This window comes from Xenopus tropicalis, chromosome 7 (assembly GCF_000004195.4).
Source record: "Xenopus tropicalis strain Nigerian chromosome 7, UCB_Xtro_10.0, whole genome shotgun sequence".
Classification (NCBI taxonomy): Eukaryota; Metazoa; Chordata; class Amphibia; order Anura; family Pipidae; genus Xenopus; species Xenopus tropicalis.
The window spans coordinates 34777845-34796612 of record NC_030683.2 but is presented as its reverse complement, the minus strand read 5'-3'; the positions used below and the strand labels follow the sequence as shown (position 1 = coordinate 34796612).

Genomic DNA, 18768 nt, shown 5'->3' with positions numbered 1-18768 from the left:
ATCATCGTATTTGTGTAAAAACATCCTTATTTGTTTTGTGCACCAGGGCACTTAAATATAGGCTATGATTGAGTTCCCTGGCACACAAAACGCATAAGGCTGTTTTTAGTCTTATATTTGTTTAATAAACTCTGCTGTTTTTCTTACATGGCCTGTCATTGGGATCTTTAATTGCCTGCTGCATTTTTGGTCTGATCCAGCATATTTCATATCCTTAGATCAGGGGGCCCCATTCTTTCTAACTTGTTAGCCACAGTCAAATGTAAAAAGATTTGGAGAGCAACACAAGCACCATAATAGTTCATGGAGGTGCCAAATAAGGGCTGTGATTGGCTATTAGGCAGCCTCTATGCACACTATCAGCTTACAGGAGGCTTTATTTGGTAGGAAATCTTGTTTTTATTCAACCAAAACTTGCCACCAAGTCAGGAATTCAAAAATAACTACCTGGTTTGGGGGCACTGAGAGCAACATCCAAGGGCTTGGTGAGCAACACGATCACTGACTTAGATGAATACTTAGCAAGCTCCATTTCGACTTTATATGCAACTTATTATGCTTCCTTTGCAAAGTGTCAGTTCCAGCAGTTGCTACTATTTTAAGGTTATTATTATATATTTACTGAATTATTGCAATGTGCAAAAATCTGCATCATTTTCAATGATTTTTACAACAGTTTCCCAGAATTCCAGTGTAATAATACCTGGCACAACCAGAAGCAACATTTTGCAGCAGGTAGCAAAGTTGCTAAGACATGGGCATATATGTACCTGCTTCCCAAAATGGCCATCTCACTAAGATGAAAGTGTTAACCCTATGTCTGGTTGGCATGCTTCCCACCTCACGTGGAACTGAAAACATTTTTGATTTGGCAAAATTCTGTGTTATTTGAAACTTGCTGAAATATTTAAGAGTTAGCACCAAATTATACTTAAATAGTGTGCTTTAGTGCAGAAGCTTCTAGAGCGCTGTGCTTGCACTACAGGTAGGGCTTTCTAGCAAGTGATCTCCTAAAAAGTAGCTGTTTTTGGCTTTTAGATACCATAACCATAGTCTGAAGCTGGCCATACATTAAATGTTCTGCTCGTTTAAGGGCAGCAAGTGAGAGAATCTATTCCTGATATGCCCACCTTGAGTTTGGGCTAGTTTGGCCCACTTCCCAAATGATAAGATCACAATGGCACGATTTTTTTTTAACTTGACTGGTCAATATCTACCTGATTTTTGGGCAGATATTGGTCAGAGTGGCCCATACACAGACCAATAAGCTGCTGCCGGCTCGTGTATAGCCCTCTTAAGCCAGTGCTGTTATATAGTGGGTCATTTATTCACTGTAGAGAGTACCGTTTTATTATTCAGAAATGGAAATACAAAAAGGGAATAATTAGAAGACATAAAAGAAAAGATTATTTCCTTAAAATGAATTCTGTGGTAGGTGGTCTTTTTGTAATTCAGAGATTTGTAGATATCTGGTTTCAATATAAATATTAGATTCAATATAAGATCTAATACCTGTACTGTATGTTCGAGGGTCATGTAACATATTAAATTATAAAGATATATAAATATGTAATTTGAACCGTTAACAAGTGTTGGGCAATGTCCCACCAGTTGGACAGTCTTGCTCTAATCTCTCTGTATCTGTTTTAGGGAATTGTATATAGCAGTACCAAAGTCCCTAATCCCAACTAAAACTCTCCTTCTCCTCCTTCCCTTGGTGCGCATGAGGGTTTTGCTTTACAAATGCTGCTCCCTGTAACAGTGCACACAAAGTGACAGCAGTTGACACCCACAGTAACACTAAGGGGTCTATTCATTAAAGTACGATTGTGTCTGAATGCTAAAAATTCGTATTTTTTCTAAGTTTTAGAACTGTGCGCATTTTCTGTGATTTTTTTGTTAATTTCCTCAACTGTTTCGTACTTTGCAACAGTTTGTACGACAAAATCGTATTTGTTGCACGAATACAAAAGTTTCGGAATTAATTCAAGTTTCGGTATTGTGACTTTCCTTGGGCCGGGTTGGAGCTGCAGAGTGCCATTGATTCCTATGGGAGACTTTCCTTGGGCCAGGTTGGAGCTGCAGAGTGCCATTGAGCCCTATGGGAGACTTTCCTTGGGCCGGGTTGGAGCTGCAGAGTGCTATTGAGCCCTATGGGAGACTTTCCTTGGGCCGGGTTGGAGCTGCAGAGTGCCATTGAGCCCTATGGGAGACTTTCCTTGGGCCGGGTTGGAGCTGCAGAGTGCCATTGAGCCCTATGGGAGACTTTCCTTGCCAGGTTGGAGCTGCAGAGTGCCATTGAGCCCTATGGGAGACTTTCCTTGGGCCAGGTTGGAGCTGCAGAGTGCCATTGAGCCCTATGGGAGACTTTCCTTGGGCCAGTTTGGAGCTGCAGAGTGCCATTGAGTCCTATGGGAGGCTTCCAAAATCATGCACTGAAGGTTCAAAGTCAGAAAGTTTTTCGCGATGTTTGCGATCGTTCTGATACGAAAATTTCGGAACTTTCGGATCGTACCACTAAATTTTCATACGACCACGATTCAATTTTTCGCGCAATTAATGCAAATCAGAAATTTTCGTATTTGATACAAATTTTTCCTAAACGTACTTTTAAAAGTCCGAAATTCGGACTTTGATAAATCAGCCCCTACTAATTATTGTATAGCTGTACCAATATTCTTCTGATTTACCACAGATATTCCTTATATACAATATACACTAGCAATCAGCCTTACAAAAGGAAAAGAAACAATTCTGCTGCACTTCCAAAGAGAATTATTTCTGCAAACTCTGTTTTAGCTGCAACCTTCCTTATTAGATAATTTCATCAGTAGAAAGGCTGTGCCTGCTAAACAGACTGTTTGTTATAATGCGCTGTGATAATGTTGCTAGTCCTGCTTGTATGATCTCCACCGAAGTGCAGCTATTTATATGTAAGTGCCTGCTGATTCACCCGCTCCCAGCCTCGCCGCCTGTCTAATAAAGGTACATTACTTTAGTGACAGTGTTGCATTTATTCTGAGGTTTCTGTTTCTCAAATCTTGCAGGTTTTTTCTTTTTTTTTCTGTTTTTATTCATTAAAGGCAGCTACCTAATTTGAAATGTAACAAGATATTGAATTTGATTTGGAGCAAATTGTTGCATAAAAGATCTTGCATTGATTTTGTGGGGGTATAAACATATACCCAGGGTGCCCACTCTTTAGCGATTTAGGGCCTGATTCACTAAAGTGCGATAAAATGTGCGCTATTTTTAGCGTGCGCTATAAATTTTACCGCGTCTTAATTTTGGCGATTTTTCGCATGATTCACTATAAGCATACTTGCGCTTTTTTACGCGCAATATTGCATGCGCTATTTAACTCGCGAAGACTATTTCAATGCGGTATTTGGCAGTACATGCGCTAAATTACGCACGCAAATAGTCGCCGCATATGAATGGTAGCTTAGAAATAGTGTATAAAAATTGTCGCCACATATAAATGGTGTATATAAATATTAGCCACATATAAATGGTAGCATATAAATGGTATCATATAAATAGTAGATGCTTATAAATAGTAGCCACTAGTGATGAGCAAATGGGTTCTGGTTTCTTTAGTGAAAAATTAGCAAATCTTTCGAAAGATCCACTAAACAGCAAAAATGTTGTGCGGGTAAAAAAATTGTTGCCCGTGACTATTATTTTTTGACGCTTGTATACATTTTTGGATGTGCGTTGAATTTTTGCGTGGCGAATTTTTGCATGCGTTTTGCCATTGGCGGATTGTTTTGCGAAACGCATGAAAAAATCCGCCGCAAAAAAATTCAACGCACGTCCAAAAATTCGCTGCGAATCCATGCCTGGTGAAACATTTCATCACTTGTAGCCAAATATAAATAGTCGCGCAAATGAACGCACGCCATGTTAGCCATACACGCCAATACTTGCGGAAAATTACTGTATTAAAAATGAACATTTCGCTGCAAACTGGCGGCTGCGTCACTCTAGGGGAAACACAGACTTGAATAAATAGCACTGCAAAGTCAAAAAACTCATTTACTGTACTTTTCTATAATTATCGCCTGCCTGTAGTAGGAGTTAATTTTCGCATAGCCGAATGTGATATTTAGCGCGCAAAAGTTATAGTGAATCATGCGATTGTATTCTTTTCAGCGCGGAAAATAACGAATGCGGTAAAACTAGCGCGAGAAATACCGCATGCCAAAATGGCGATTTATCGCACGCGATAATACTATGGTGAATTGCGCGCAAATTATCGCATCTTTTTACCGCAAAAAAGCGTGCAATAATTTTTATCGCACTTTAGTGAATCAGGCCCATAGTGTCTCCTTTACATAAAGTTATCGCGTAGGGGTCTACCACTGCCATAGAACCTGCAAAGAGCTAAAGCCTGTTTTTTAATTAGTCTACCCCCTTCCTTACCAAGCCCTCCCTTTGAAACTACACCGCTAGGGACCCCATAAACTTGTCCATTTGCTGTAACTGAAAAGGAGTTGGTGGCTGCTATCTCATGCTAATACAGGTTGTAAAATTGCAGATAAGAGAACACCCCTCCATCTTAGGAAGGGGTACAGAGAATGCCCAGTAAGGGGCTTTATTATTCCTTTAAATGCAGCTATATTTTCTCTCTCTGTTTCTCAAGCAATTGTTAAGATGTGAATAACAATTGGACAGAAGAGTAATGTGTGTGGATGCTTGGTTGTGATCTACGAGCAGATGATGTGGAGGCATCAATCTGCCTTTTGGATGCCCCTGGCCTATAGAGTATGCTTATTGACATATTTAATTGATCTATGGAGACTAGTGTGTGTGTGTTTGTGTGTGTGTGGGCAACATTTGTAATCTCTGCTGAACTTAAAGATATTAGAATATTATGATATTAGAAATGACAGAGGGATTCTTAGTGCAGGGAAGTCTTAGTGCAGTTGCACCTTGCCGTATATATGCTCCCTACATTTCTCAACAGGCACTGGGGAACACTGGAACTAACATCTGCATTGAGCTCCTTGTAATATAAAGTTTCCTTATTGGGTTGTGTCTACATACAACTACCGTAACTTGCATCAGGTGAATTGAGTGCCGTTCCCCACAAACAGAAAGTTGTGCTGCAAATTGTGCCCTGTTTGCCAATATGTATTGTCCATTGTGTTGAGTGGCCACCCACACTGATGCTGGAAATCTTGGAAAAGCTGCTTTGTGCATAAAAAGTATGAATTGTCTGTTTTAGCCTTTTTGCATTTTATAGACTTATTGGTATTTCTCTAATATGTTTCCATGGTATGCAGTGCTCTAACTATGAAGTTTCCTGCTTCAAAACAGGCATTGCGGCAGCAGTAGGAATGGCCAGAGCTCTTTGTTTTGATTAGGAACCTGCCAGACTCCAAGTGGGAGCTGAAATGTCCCTGAACTGAAGGCCAGATTACTTGGTGGTGAGTGTCTAAGCAGTTCTCCCAGTTCACTGTATTTTCTATTTTCTTCCCTTTTTTAATCTAAACAAACATAATTGTTATTTATTTGTTATTCATTTTTTGAAAATAAGAATGATCATATATATGATGATATGCAAGGAGAGAGAACCTGGGGCATGAAGGGCTAATAACAGGCTCATGTGCACACTTATGCACTTTTTTTTATACTAATGCACTTTTTTTTTTGCTCTACTTGTTTCACAAGGTGCAAAGGTTTTTTTTTTTTTTATAAAATTCTGGTATTACTGTTGCTTTTTCTGTAATGCTGTAATGTTGCTTTTCTTCTACAACTCAAGTAGCCAAATTGTGGGGCTTACTACCTCATAAGTGGTTGCGGGCAGGTGAAACCAATGTATGGAGAGCCCAAGCTGAAGGCCATGGGAGTTCAATTTGTTAATTTCATCAGTTTTAATATACTGCCCTGGGTTCTGAAACTGGGAGATATAACTGGGTGCAAGTGGGTGAGTTTTGGGTGCGTCAATAATGGGTATAAGCGGGTGTGGCTTAGGCAGACCTGGGATGAATTTGGGAGGTTATGACTGCATAACGCTTTATCAATGATAAAATAGAATTTGAGCATAGAACAGATGATAGACCCACTGCACGAGACAAGTTCGGCACTCTGTAATGGCTTATACATTATCTAACGTTTTAGGAGATAAAAGATTCATTGCTTTTTATTGGCCATTTGTGAACTTATTTCTCAGATTTTCCAATGAAGTCACTGAGCTGCGGCTTCCAGCATTATCACAGTATTTTATAACACATATTAATAATCCATTTTGGTTCATTATGCCCCTTTAATTAGCTAGAAAATAGGACTGTGATTCTCTCAATAACCTGCTTTAAGTGTTTACTCTAATTACAAGCTTCCATAAACATTTGTTAGCAAATAATGGCTCTTTGGCACTGGGACATATCTGTTGACTAATGAATCAAAAAAATGTTTTTAGAGACAGAGCTATTATAAAATACATGGAGACTTTTTCTACTGAAGATAAAGTGGTAACAGTTATGAATACGGAAAGAGCTGTGTGCTTTTGAAAAAACGGGGAACTGTAATGTTATGTGTTTATAGTTATCCGGGGAAGCATTTCTTTGCCCTTATCCCTTCCTGTTACAAATCTGCAGCCACATTACTAGGAAGTGATGGGTGCAAAAGGTATTTTCTTCCCTTGCTTGCTGCAGCCAACCCCAGCCTCTTCTGTAATGCTTTCTATTTGAAATTCTGCTTTTGTGCCATAGTGCCCCCTGTTTCTCTTGTTTTTCTAGTTTCCTTATATTAACAACTGAAAATAAAGCATTATGATACACATAGCTAAGGTCAAAGTGACAAAAAGTGACAGTTGCTGCAGCCCGATGAATGCAATGCAAAGCTACTTGAGTAGCGTTTACATTTTAAATGGGTTATACACTACTTAAATTGAGATTTAGAGCTAAACTACATGGGAGACAGATGTAGTAGGATGGGTTAAAAAATAATGGGACTGATATAAAAATCTGATGGTGTCTGAATTTTTTTCTCTCTCCTTGAAATAAGTTAACTGATGTAGATGCAGGAACAAAGAACATCATCTGACTTGTAGGATTCCTACAGTCTGTCTGAGATGTGAAGAGGTGAATAATGTGGGTGATTACAGCCTGAGCCTAAAGTGTGAACAATGCAGAGATTAAAAGGTGTGAACAGTACAGGGAATTACATGTTTAAACAATACAATACAGGGGGATTACAGCCTGAATCTGAGGTGTGAACAAGGCAGGAGGCCAGTTAATCTCAGTACTGATACCATTTAATGCTTACACAAAGGTAAGCAGCCACAGCAGCCAGACAGGTGGGGGCATATGCTGCCAGTTGGACAGCACTGCCCTAAATTATTTAAATCACTTCTGCTACTCTTTTAAATCTAATAAGCCTACTGACTGTATAGGTATGGGATCTCTTATCCGGAAACCCAATATCCAGACAGCTCCAAATTACAAGTAGGTGATCTTCCAGGCAAATAATTCATTATTAATGATTTCCTTGTACTTGATGGTAACTAAGCTGCCTGAATCCAGATTGGTGACAAAGCAATCCTATTGGGTTTATTTAATGTTTTTAGTAGACCCAAGTATGATGATCCTAATTATGGATGAACCCCCATATCTGGAAAACTCTGGCTTCCAAGCATTTCAAATAATAGATTAATAGAAGGGTAATTGTTCTCTTGTTTATTGGGAACTTTGGCTATAAAGTGAGCAGGAATTTGGGCACCCTGCTTATATTGTATGCTAGAGTACTATGTCTATTCATTGCAACATATGGGGCACTCACACACACACACACATATTCTCATATCTGGCATGAGTATCTGGCCACACAAACAGCTGACAAACATGATATCACCGGGATGCCGTAGCTCAGCTGTAAATGGAAGTTGGCAAACAAATTGTTGCACGGTCTGCTGCCTTCTTATTCCCACTTCTCACTCTTATCATGGTGATGATGAACATTTTTCCAGTGTCTCAGTAAATAAATGTTTGTTTCCCCAGTGCTGCACCTTAAGAAGCAGTAATGTTTAAGATCACATTTTAATCTAAAATAGGAAAATTATTTTTATGATTTTTTTTTTTTTTTAGTGTTAAGTTTTATGAGCCAGAAACCTATCAATAAATACATTTTGGAGCAACCTTATACCAAATATTCCTTGCCCATAATGCATCACCTTTACTTGCAGGGGCTGATTTTCTAACATAGGTGCTTAATTGCTAGTATAGGTATGGGATCCCATTATCCAGAAAGTTCCGAATTACAGAAAGGCCATCTATCATAGACTCCATTATAAGCAAATAATTTTAATTTTTAAAAATGATTTCCTTTTTTCCTATGATAATAAAAAAGTACCTTGTACTTGATCCCAACTAAGATATAATTAATCCGTATTGGAGGCAAAACAAACCTATTGGTTTTATTCAATATTTAAATGATTTTTAGCAGCCTTAAGTTATGGAGATCCATATTACGGAAAGATCCCTTATCCGGAAAACCCCATGTCCCGGGCATTCTGGATAACCGGTCCCATACCTGTACCAACCAATCTGCAGTTAGTTTAGAGCAGTCTGCTGCAAGTTGCAAAATGAAAACAAACACCTGATTGGTTGCAATTGACAGCTGCAGTTACATGCAAACATTTGTAAATCAGCTGAACTGAACTGCTGAACTATCTTAAAATACACAAATATAATCATATGCTTTTATGCTGACTGGATTGCTGAAATATTTTGCAGAATAATCTGAGATTCTCATTTGTATCTCAATAGATGGGATTCCTTGAATTTATTTGGTGTTAATTGCTGTGCTGATACCAGAGATACTGTATACTGGTGTGTGTGTGTGTGTATGTATAAAATGTAAAAAATTAGGTATTATGTAAAATCTGTTTTTAATTTTTTTTCAACCCATATTTATTTTATATGATTATCAAAAAAAGGTTAATGGATCATTATATTGTTTCCCTCTGTGATTTGCACTGTGAAAATAGTCATATTTAGTTTAAAAAGTAATAATGAGGTCTCTTAGTTACATAGTTACATAGGGTTGAAAAAAGACCAGTGTCTTAATTGAGCCCCTCTGTTTTCCTCCACGTGGCCTGGCTTTTTTTTTTTTTTAATAAATGACTTCTAAAAATATCACTTTATTAAAAGCAGCCGAATAAATTCTGAGGTGTTCAGAGACATACTGTCTGCTCAAATCCAGCTAAATGCAGTCAAATTGATTGAGCGGCATTTCATGATACAGATGGACAATGACAAAAAACACACAGACAAAGCAACCCAGGATTTAGTAAAATAAAGAAGTGGAAAACAAGTCTGGATAACAAGTCTCATACCTGTGTACAGATTTCTTTATAGAACTTCAGAGGTGGAGGTATTGTATTTGTTTTGCTTTGCGTCTAGACCATAGCAGCAGAGACCTAAAAATAAGCTATTTTTTGTTTTATTGTGTTTTGTTTAAATTGCCGCTGGAAATGGTCAGTTATTTGTTATCAGTAAATAACAAATCAGCACTTATGCTGCTAATTTCACTTTTTTGCTTTTGTGTTTTTGTTTTACAGTACGATAAGTAAGATAAGGTGGCAGCATTGGAAGTATGAACTACCTTTCAATTAAGGGCCATTGTGAAAATTTAATAATGGAAATGTTAACTTAATAGCCTTTCCCTGCATTTCTGTCTGTCGGCTGTATGAGGATCAGGCATGCTTACTAACTAGGGTTCGGCTCACTGGTTTACATAAGTGTTGCCAAGTTGCAGACTAGCTGCTATTTTACCAGTCTGAACAGTGCCATATTATTAATACCTGCAGCAATTGCCTGTTTGGGGCAAGTGTTGATTCTTCGATTTGCTATTGTTGTGATTTTGGCATATAGTTAGGGTGTCCCAGGTAACCAAATTGGTTGGTGGTGAGAGGTGTATTTTGGCAGGCCCAGGTCTCCCCTAATAGGTAGGGGGGGGGGGGGGGGGTGACTGGTCTAAACTAACTGCAGATTGGTTGGTACAGGTATTGGACCCATTATCCAGAATGCTTGGGGCCTGGGGTTTTCCAGGTAAGGGATCTTTCTGTAATTGGAATCTATTACCTTAAGTCTGGCAAAAAAATTATTTAAACAGTAATTAAACCCAGTAGGGTTGTTTTGGCTCCAATAAGGATTGATTATATCTTAGTTGGGATCAAGTACAATGTACTGTTTTATTATTACAGAGAAAAAGGAAACCATTTTTGAAAATGTGAATTATTTGATTAAAATGGAGTCTAATGGGAAATGGCCTTTCCGTAATTTGGAACTTTCTGGATAACGGGTTTCCGGATAAGGGGTCCAATACCTGTACAATATTGTATTCCAGTAAGTAACCAGAATATCCAAGCAGATTTCTACTCCACACATTTATCTACCAAGTTTCATGTCAGCATGCAAAGAGTTCTTTAGCTCATGTCATGGGAGATGGCCTTTCTGGATAATGGGTTTCTGCATAAGAGGTCTGATACCTGTAATGTGTTTTCCCATCATTACTAATGGTGACCCTACTTGCTACTACTGAGGCACCTGTTAAATATGTGTATTCTTTTTAAATATGCTACAATTAGCTTTGATAATCAAATCATCCCTGGATTATTAAGTTTTCCCAAAATTGACACCGTACCACACAGCAAGCTGCATTTTTCCATTCCTGAATTTTATGCTTCCCAGAATTTGACGCAGTTCTGTGGCAGATGTAGAATTGGGTTTATACTGTATTTATCTTATAGATTAATATACAGTATGTATCCAGGTGTTATAGGTGGAACTATACTGCTGAACACCAACACATTTTGCATTGCTGATATCCCTTGGATACGCAGCAATGATCTATGGGCTTATTTACTACTATGCTTGCTTATACAGTTGGTTGAAAGCTATAGGTGTAGGAGGAAATGAGGGGGTGCTGGAAAAAATGCTTTCTCCCCAGGGTTAGTGTAAGTGAGGTTCTGAAAAGAGAAGTTCTTCACTAGCAGAGTAAATCCTGGGGGTGGGGGAGAACACTCAGCTCTTTAAGTGCCGAAACAGAACTTAAAGCTGGCTTATAATTACAATATGCATACAAAAACTATTAAACTGCTGTGTGGCCATATTAACCTCTTTGCAACTGTGACTGAAAGGGACACATGGCATTTAACTGCTGCATTATGCAATGAATGTTGAATAGGAGAGTTTTCATATTTATACTAGCACATAATGAGACTTCACAAAGATATTATAATTCATAAGTATATGTGTGTAAAATTTCCAGGGGATGGGATAAGCCATGAGTTTGTGTTCAGTCCATGTTAGTATGTTATAAACTTCATTTTAATGGGAATATGCCACAATTGCAGCTTTAGTGAATTACAACTCCATTGATTCTACTGACAGGCAAATACATTTATTTGAAAGGCTGCAGAATACTAAACACATATACCGATCTGATCTAAACTACAATACTCAGCATCTTGCCTGAGGACATACATTTCTTATCATTGTTGCTCCAGCATGCAGCCACAGATTATGAAGGCTTAAGGGCAAAGTCACATTTTGTGTAGGGTCTGCTACTGGATTCTACGCAACATGGAACTTTAGCCTAAAGGAATACTGGGCCTTTTAGTGATCTAGCAATCAGTACGGATTTTTATGTAAGCTTAGAAACTCCATTAGTAAAACTCCACTGTGCCTTATTTACTAAGTGTGAGGCAGGGTGCAAAGTGCTATAATTGAGAGCAAACTGCGCTTCTCCCATGAATACAGCACTGTCTGCATTTGGCAGTTTTGTATATGCTTGTGTTGGGGGGTAGTAAGTAGGAGTCCCCATAGCATCGGATTTGTCTTCTGGGCGCCCCGAGGCCGCCCCTGTTGGTCGCCCCCCCCCCCCTTCCCAGCGCGCATGTGCGAGCATGCGAACACCCCCCCAAATGGAGAGGTCCCCATTGCTCCGTATGGGAGCAAAATTGAAAAATTCTGTTGCTGTGGAGTGGCATGCCACCCCTAAATTTCTGCCGCCCTAGGCTCGGGCCTTTGTGGCCTCTCCACAAATCCGGGCCAGAGTCCTATTGGACAAACAAGCTAGGCAGTGGCAACAGGAACAAGATGCAGTTGAGCCCTCTACTTACTGTCTATGGCTCGTAGCATTGTTATTTGCTCCTTGCCCCGGGGTTTAGCAGATGGTGCAAGGTAATTCACTGAAATCCCAAGGCACTGGTGCTCTAACTGAGAATGGAAGAGTCTGTTTGTTCTTACTTGCCTCTTTATTTGGCACTGCCTATCTGGGAAATTGGCCACAGCAGTGCAGTGGACAATGTAAAAGTGGGTATATCATACTCTCATACATCCCAACTGTCCCGATTTTCGCAGGGCAGTCACGATTTTAAAAGCCCAGATTCTTATTGAAAAGTCCCTCATTTCCCACAAAGTTTGTTAAACTTAATTAAATAAGTATCCTTTGACAGAGAGCCCAGAATACTCAACACCTGCACTTAGATACAATTGTAACTCTCTTGGGGGAACGGAGACTTGGAGCCTTAAGGGAATTTTCACCTTTTTTTACCGCAAAACTGTCATAAAACATAAAACAAGACCCCAAACCCCAATAAATGTGTTCAAACTTTAAAAACCTGCCAAATTTTGTAAAATGGGAGTGGTATTTAGGGGATGTGGTTGCAAAAATAACCATGATCAAAAAATTTCCTTTTGTCCATCTTTGGGAGGTATGTACTTGTACAGGTATGGGACCCATTATCCAGAATGCTCGGGACCTGGGGTTTTCCAGATAAGGGGTCTTTCCATAATTTGGATCGCCTACCTTAAGTCTACTAAAAAAAATATTTAAACAGTATTTAAACCCAATAGGATTGTTTTGGCTCTAATAAGGATTAATTATATGTTAGTTGGGATCAAGTACAAGGTACTGTTTTATTATTACAGAGAAAAAGGAAACCATTTTTAAAAATGTGAATTATTTGATTATAATGGAGTCTAATGGGAAATTGCCTTTCCGTAATTTGGAACTTTCTGGATACCGGGTTTCCGTATAAGGGGTCCAATACCTGTACAATATTGTATTCCAGTAAGTAACCAGCATATCCAAGCAGATTTCTACTCCACACATTTATCTACCAAGTTTCATGTCAGCATGCAAAGAGTTCTTTTAGCTCATGTCACATGGGACAAGTGCCTACACCACCCAACATTTAAACATTAAAAAGCGTGACAACATAAACCTATCCCATGGTGTTCACATTCATATATCATTTACAACTGCAAGCACAGTTACAGCAGCGCAGAGTTTGTGCGTAAAACCCTATTGATTAAAGGTATTGGCATCAAGATGCATTCTTTGTACTTTTGTATAGATGTGCTTGGCACTGCCAAATCCTTCCTGCCTTCCGTTCCGATAAAGTGCAGGAGAACCCTGAAGACACCGCCACCTCCAGACCATGCAGTAGCTTTAAGGTTCCTTAGCATCCCAAGTCAATGAGCACAGAGTACTTGTGCCTAAAGAATAGAGTAAAGGTGACCTCAGAAATTCTGGGAGGGAATTGGCAATTGCGCTCAATATTCCACTTTGCTTAATGCACTTGCAGTCGTAAATTAACACAATAGACAGTATTACCTGGCAAGATCCAAACCATTTTGGGGTCCTTGATTCAAGACTGCCCCCCACTAAATCAGTATTTCTGGGAGGTAGGCAGTAAGTGGTTAAGTCGTACCAAAAATATTTTCTTTAATGGGGCTACGGATCTGAATTATTATTTTTTTATTTACTTAAATGTCAAAACAGGAGGTAGAATTGTAATGAGACAATAGAATACATTTGTGCCACATTTGTGAAGTTATGTGTGCTCATATTTTAAAATATAAGTCATACAGCATTACATCATTTGGTTTATGGGCTGATCAGCTGGATAATTTGTAAGTCACCCCATGTGTGGAGCTGCCCTTAGAGATAATAATATAATAGATCCCTATCATTCTCACACAGGCAAGGTGAGCTCATTTTTGTTATTATGAAAAATTATGCTGTTTGCACTCAGTTTGTACTGTTCATTGTGTACTAGCAATGAGCAACACCTATTGTACAAGTACAATTTCAGTCTCTGCAGTTGTATCCCAGATAATGAGCTTTAACATGAACCATGCAAGCCAAGGTTCTCTCCAGTGTACTGTACTCCAGTGTATTCAATATTCCCTTGTAATCACTAAGGTTCTGGTCACTTCATTTTTGTAGTTAAGGGCTGCAGGTCTCAGTTGCAGCTCCAGAATAGTACACAAAGCTTTTGGCAACCAAGGGCGTAACACCTTGTTTAATTGACGGTCCCCCTAACATTCTCACTGTTCAATCACTTGCACCTCCTGCAGTCTTACTAAACTGGAAAGGCATCCGTGTCCTGTGAGTAAGGCTGGAGTATGGATCAGTGTGCTAAAGTCACCCCACAGGAAGGTATTTCTATTACCTCTCCCAACAACTGTTCCCACTCCCCATTTTGTGCCATTTGCAAATGAGATTGCAGTTTGCGTGAGCATGCCCTCTGTGCGTGATATAAATTGGCAAAATCAGTTTAGAAAATATTTTTTTCAGCCACCAAAGTTGTGACGTAACTCGGACTCAAAGTGTGCACAGAAATATTTGCTATTTGCAGTTATGCCATATATAAACAGCAGGGCAGATATGTTCACTCTGCGAATAAGTCTGGACCTGCCAATGCCTCCAGTACAAAATGAGAACAGACCAACTATATTGCAATTGTATATATTATGACATTTTGTCCCAACTCTTTTGTGTGGTGCCTATTAGTAATGTGCGGGTCAACCTGACCCTAACCTGCACCCACCCAAATGGACCCAGCAAGGCATCTACCCCGCCCCAACTCTGATGTCACAAAGGGGGCAGGGCGAGCAAGCACGAGCAGGCCTGACATCAGAGGGGACAGTTATCTCAGGCCCTGTGGGGTTTTGGGGTTTTAAGGGGTGACCAGCCATGGTGCACTTACATGGATTAGCTGCCCCCTCTGCTGTCAGGGAGGGCAGGTGCCTGCGTGTTGTTTCCCACTACATGGCTTTCTGTAAGCTCATTTGTCACTGAAGTTAAGGTCCCGGGAAAGCAGCATGGGGATTGAATGGGCTGAAGGGGATGTTCAAACTTCACCCAGCCTACCCCATGTGCGGCATAGATGATGTCCCACATGACATTGGTACAAACCCTGCTTTAGGCTCGATATCACTGTGGCTGGAATTTTTATTGTTACTTTTTTTTTTTTTTACTTTACTTTCTATTCACACCCTCTCCTATTCATCTTCCAGTCTTTTATTCAAACCACTAGATAGTTGCTAGGGTAAATTGAGACACAGCAAAGAGCTACCAGTTGAAATACCAAACTGGAGTGCTGCTGGATAAAAATGTAAATAATTTAAAAACACAATGAAGGCCAATTGCAGATTGTCTGCCTTTAATGTAATTAACCAATATGTCACTTTACAGTTTTAGTTTTTCTTTAAAGTTCCTTTATAATAGTTTTGCTTAGTATTCCATTTTGTTAAATGAACCCAGAGCAGTTGCGAATAGACTAATTTGGTGCCCAAAGCCAACAGATGCTTCAGTTCCGGGTAAGTAGTTCATAATTTATTACATTTCATAGCCATAATGAAGCATAGGAGAGTTCACCGCCTGGATCTCTGTTGACTTAAGTCATTTTCTCCCAGACTGAGAAAGCAAACTTTTGTTTCCGCACAGCATCACCTTGAGACATCAGAGAATGCAATGGACTTTGAAACCGCTGCAGGCATCCGTGGCTGTAGAAATGAGATAATGCACCGAAAGGACCTCAATCTTCAGGTATGGTAATCCGTCCCGGTGCAAGAACTGAGCAGAACAAAGCTGCAGAGGGGCAGCCATTGTAATAACGGTGTAACGGCATCACTAATAAAAAAAGTACAATTCATGTAGATTACACGTTCGATACATGAGGTATTTTTATTTTAATACTTTGAAACACGACAAAAATGCTAAGGAACTGGACCTTTGCTGATTAGGGATGACTGACAGTTCACAGCCGGCGGCATTTGTAGAGCACAGAGAGAGACTTGTGTCCTCCCTTGCATCTTTGAGCTTTGCAAAAACAAAAAAATAAAAATGTTATTTTTTTATATGTTTATATGCCTGAAGGAGGAAGAATTACATTCAGATGACTTTTTGTCAGAAGACAGCCAGTCCAAACAAAAAGCGGAAAAGCGCAGAGCCAAAAAGAAGGTAGGGCGTCATATTTCCACTGTATCTTGTGAATTCCAATTTCTCATTAAACATGAAAACATCCTATTAAACACTTTGCTACAGCACACAATGGATCTTTGCTGCCGCTAACAGTAAATATACATACCTTTCATGTTTTAATTAGTCCATACCCAAGTGGAGGAGTTGGCTGCTCTTTTCTTCTCCAAAGCTGCCTTACAAGTACAAATGGACCATTGTCTTGTCTTGTATATTCAGCTTATGCTATAATGGGCTCAATAGAATTTGTCTCGCTGTTGTAAAATCACACAGACTAGTACACAAACAGCCAATAACATTGTATCTTCTTGTGATTCTTTGCTGATTTTTCTTTTTTGAATTTCTCTGTATCAGTGCTCTTCCAAGACTTTGTGCTATGGGACACTTATTGCCAATTTAATGTATTTGGGGTTAAATTATAGAACAATGATTATTGTTATTATTAATGATCTGAAATAAAGAGGTATGTGGAGAATAAGGGATTTTATAAGGATTTTATAACTCACTGAGGAGTTCCCTGACCAAGGATCCCAAACCTTTTATACCCATGAGCCACATTTAAATGGAAAAAGTTTTGGGGAGCAACACAAGCATGAAAAAGATTCCTGGGGGTGCCAATGAGAGCTATAATTGGCTATTTGATAGCCCCTATGTGGACTGGTAGCCTATAGAAGGCTTCCTTTAGCAATTACACTGGGTTTTTATGCAGCCAAAACTTGCCTCCTAATAAGAAATTCAAAAATAAGCACCTGCTTTGAGGCCACTGGGAGCAATATCCAAAAGGTTGGTGAGCAACATGTTGCCCCCGAGCCACTGGTTGGGGATCCCTGATATAGACCTTTTATACAGGTCATGGAACTCTTACAGCAATGACTACATTATTCTTCTCCATAGACGTCCCTACTTCACTAAGCACTAATTATAACTGGTGACATCACTAAGCACAGTTTATAGTGTATAAAGTACCCTTTAATATAAAATATAAGGCTATTACCAGTCAAAGTCACTAAGGAGTTCAGTTACTTTTATGCAGGCCATGGATTTTTATACTGTATTATCTAGTATAAAACGCAAGTTTTAGGTTGAAAATATACCCCCATAAGTGCATATGGCAAAATGCAGATGTTCAAATTGCAATCTTCATTATACTCCAGATGCCAAAATCACACGAAATCCAAAGCATTATTATAATTTCATTTGTTACAAGAATAATGCATCGACTATTACAATTAAAACTTTATCCCACCTTTCAGTTCTCCACATGTTACAGATCTACAGCTATAACTTACTGGCCTAAAAGCCGAAGGGTCTTTCTTGTAAATGAGCTGCAGCTACAAGACCTCAGGTTGAATGTTTGTGATATAAGGAGTCACCTCAGAACCTCAGCTAGAGGCATTCATACCAAATATCTGCTAATCTAAGAAGTTAGTTCAGAATCAGAGCTGGAGGGATGCATGATGAATATCTATGATGGATTGTCACCTCAAAATAAGAGCTAGAAGGACAAATGCTGAATATATCTATGATGCAGGAATCATATGAGAATCAAAGCTAAAGGAGACGCATCCACTATACTTGTCATATAAAGGTCACATAGATTCTTATTAATATTTATTTTGTTTATTTACTATTTATGCATTACAAGAGAGAATGCACCCATACACAGAACTATAAAGAATACAACTGTAACTACAACTATTTCTCAATTTTCAGAATAACTTTGCATTTAAGTGACTTTTATAAAGACATATATAGGGTCATAAAATGTAGCAAGAACAAGTCAGAATGCTTGGGTCCTGAGTTTTTCCGGATAAGGGATCTTTCCGTAATTTGTATCTTCATACCTGAATTCTGCTAAGTCATTTAAACATTAATCAAACCCAGTAAGATTGTTTTGCCTCCAATAAGGATTAATTATATATTAGTTGGGGTCAAGTACAAGGTACTGGTTTATTATTACAGGGAAAAAGAAAACTTAGAATTATTTGATTAAAATGGAATCTATGGGAGATGGCCTTACGTATCTCAGAGCTTTTGGATAACATGATTCTAGACAACTGATCCAATACCTGTTGTTTATTGAGACTTCAGCTTTAATGTTCTAGCTACTTTTCATAGTGTCCGCTCCTTGTAAGCAGGGAGTACAATGTGAGCATCTCCCTTGAAGATATGCCATTTTATACTGGTAATTATATATATATATATATATATATATATATATATATATATATATATATATATATATATATATCAAACTCAACAGTAGAAAGCACTCACAGCTATAGCATCAATCAAGTCAGTGATTTATTTCAGCATACCATCTACACGTTTCGATCACCACAGGATCGCCATCATCCATCCTGATGACGATCCTGTGGTGATCGAAAGGCGTAGATGGTATGCTGAAATAAATCACTGACTTGATTGATGCTATAGCTGTGAGTGCTTTCTACTGTTGAGTTTGATGCATTACTTTTGTCAGCACCC

At 38.9% G+C, this 18768-nt stretch overlaps 1 protein-coding gene across 4 annotated transcripts in view; it reads left to right on the top strand.

The window, feature by feature from the left end:
- The window catches only part of ttc31 (tetratricopeptide repeat domain 31), a 75863-nt gene that overhangs the window by 15760 nt on the left and 41335 nt on the right, over nucleotides 1-18768 (top strand). For 2 of the 4 annotated variants that reach the window (XM_004915868.4, XM_002936441.5), the window contains exons 2-4: nucleotides 5323-5432; nucleotides 15748-15849; nucleotides 16180-16263. In XM_004915868.4, the coding sequence (XP_004915925.1) occupies nucleotides 15775-15849; nucleotides 16180-16263 (159 nt within the window). In that variant the 5' untranslated portion in view covers nucleotides 5323-5432; nucleotides 15748-15774. The remainder of the gene's footprint in view (nucleotides 1-5322; nucleotides 5433-15747; nucleotides 15850-16179; nucleotides 16264-18768) is intronic. The other 2 variants (XM_031905519.1, XM_004915867.4) reach the window with 2 other exon arrangements.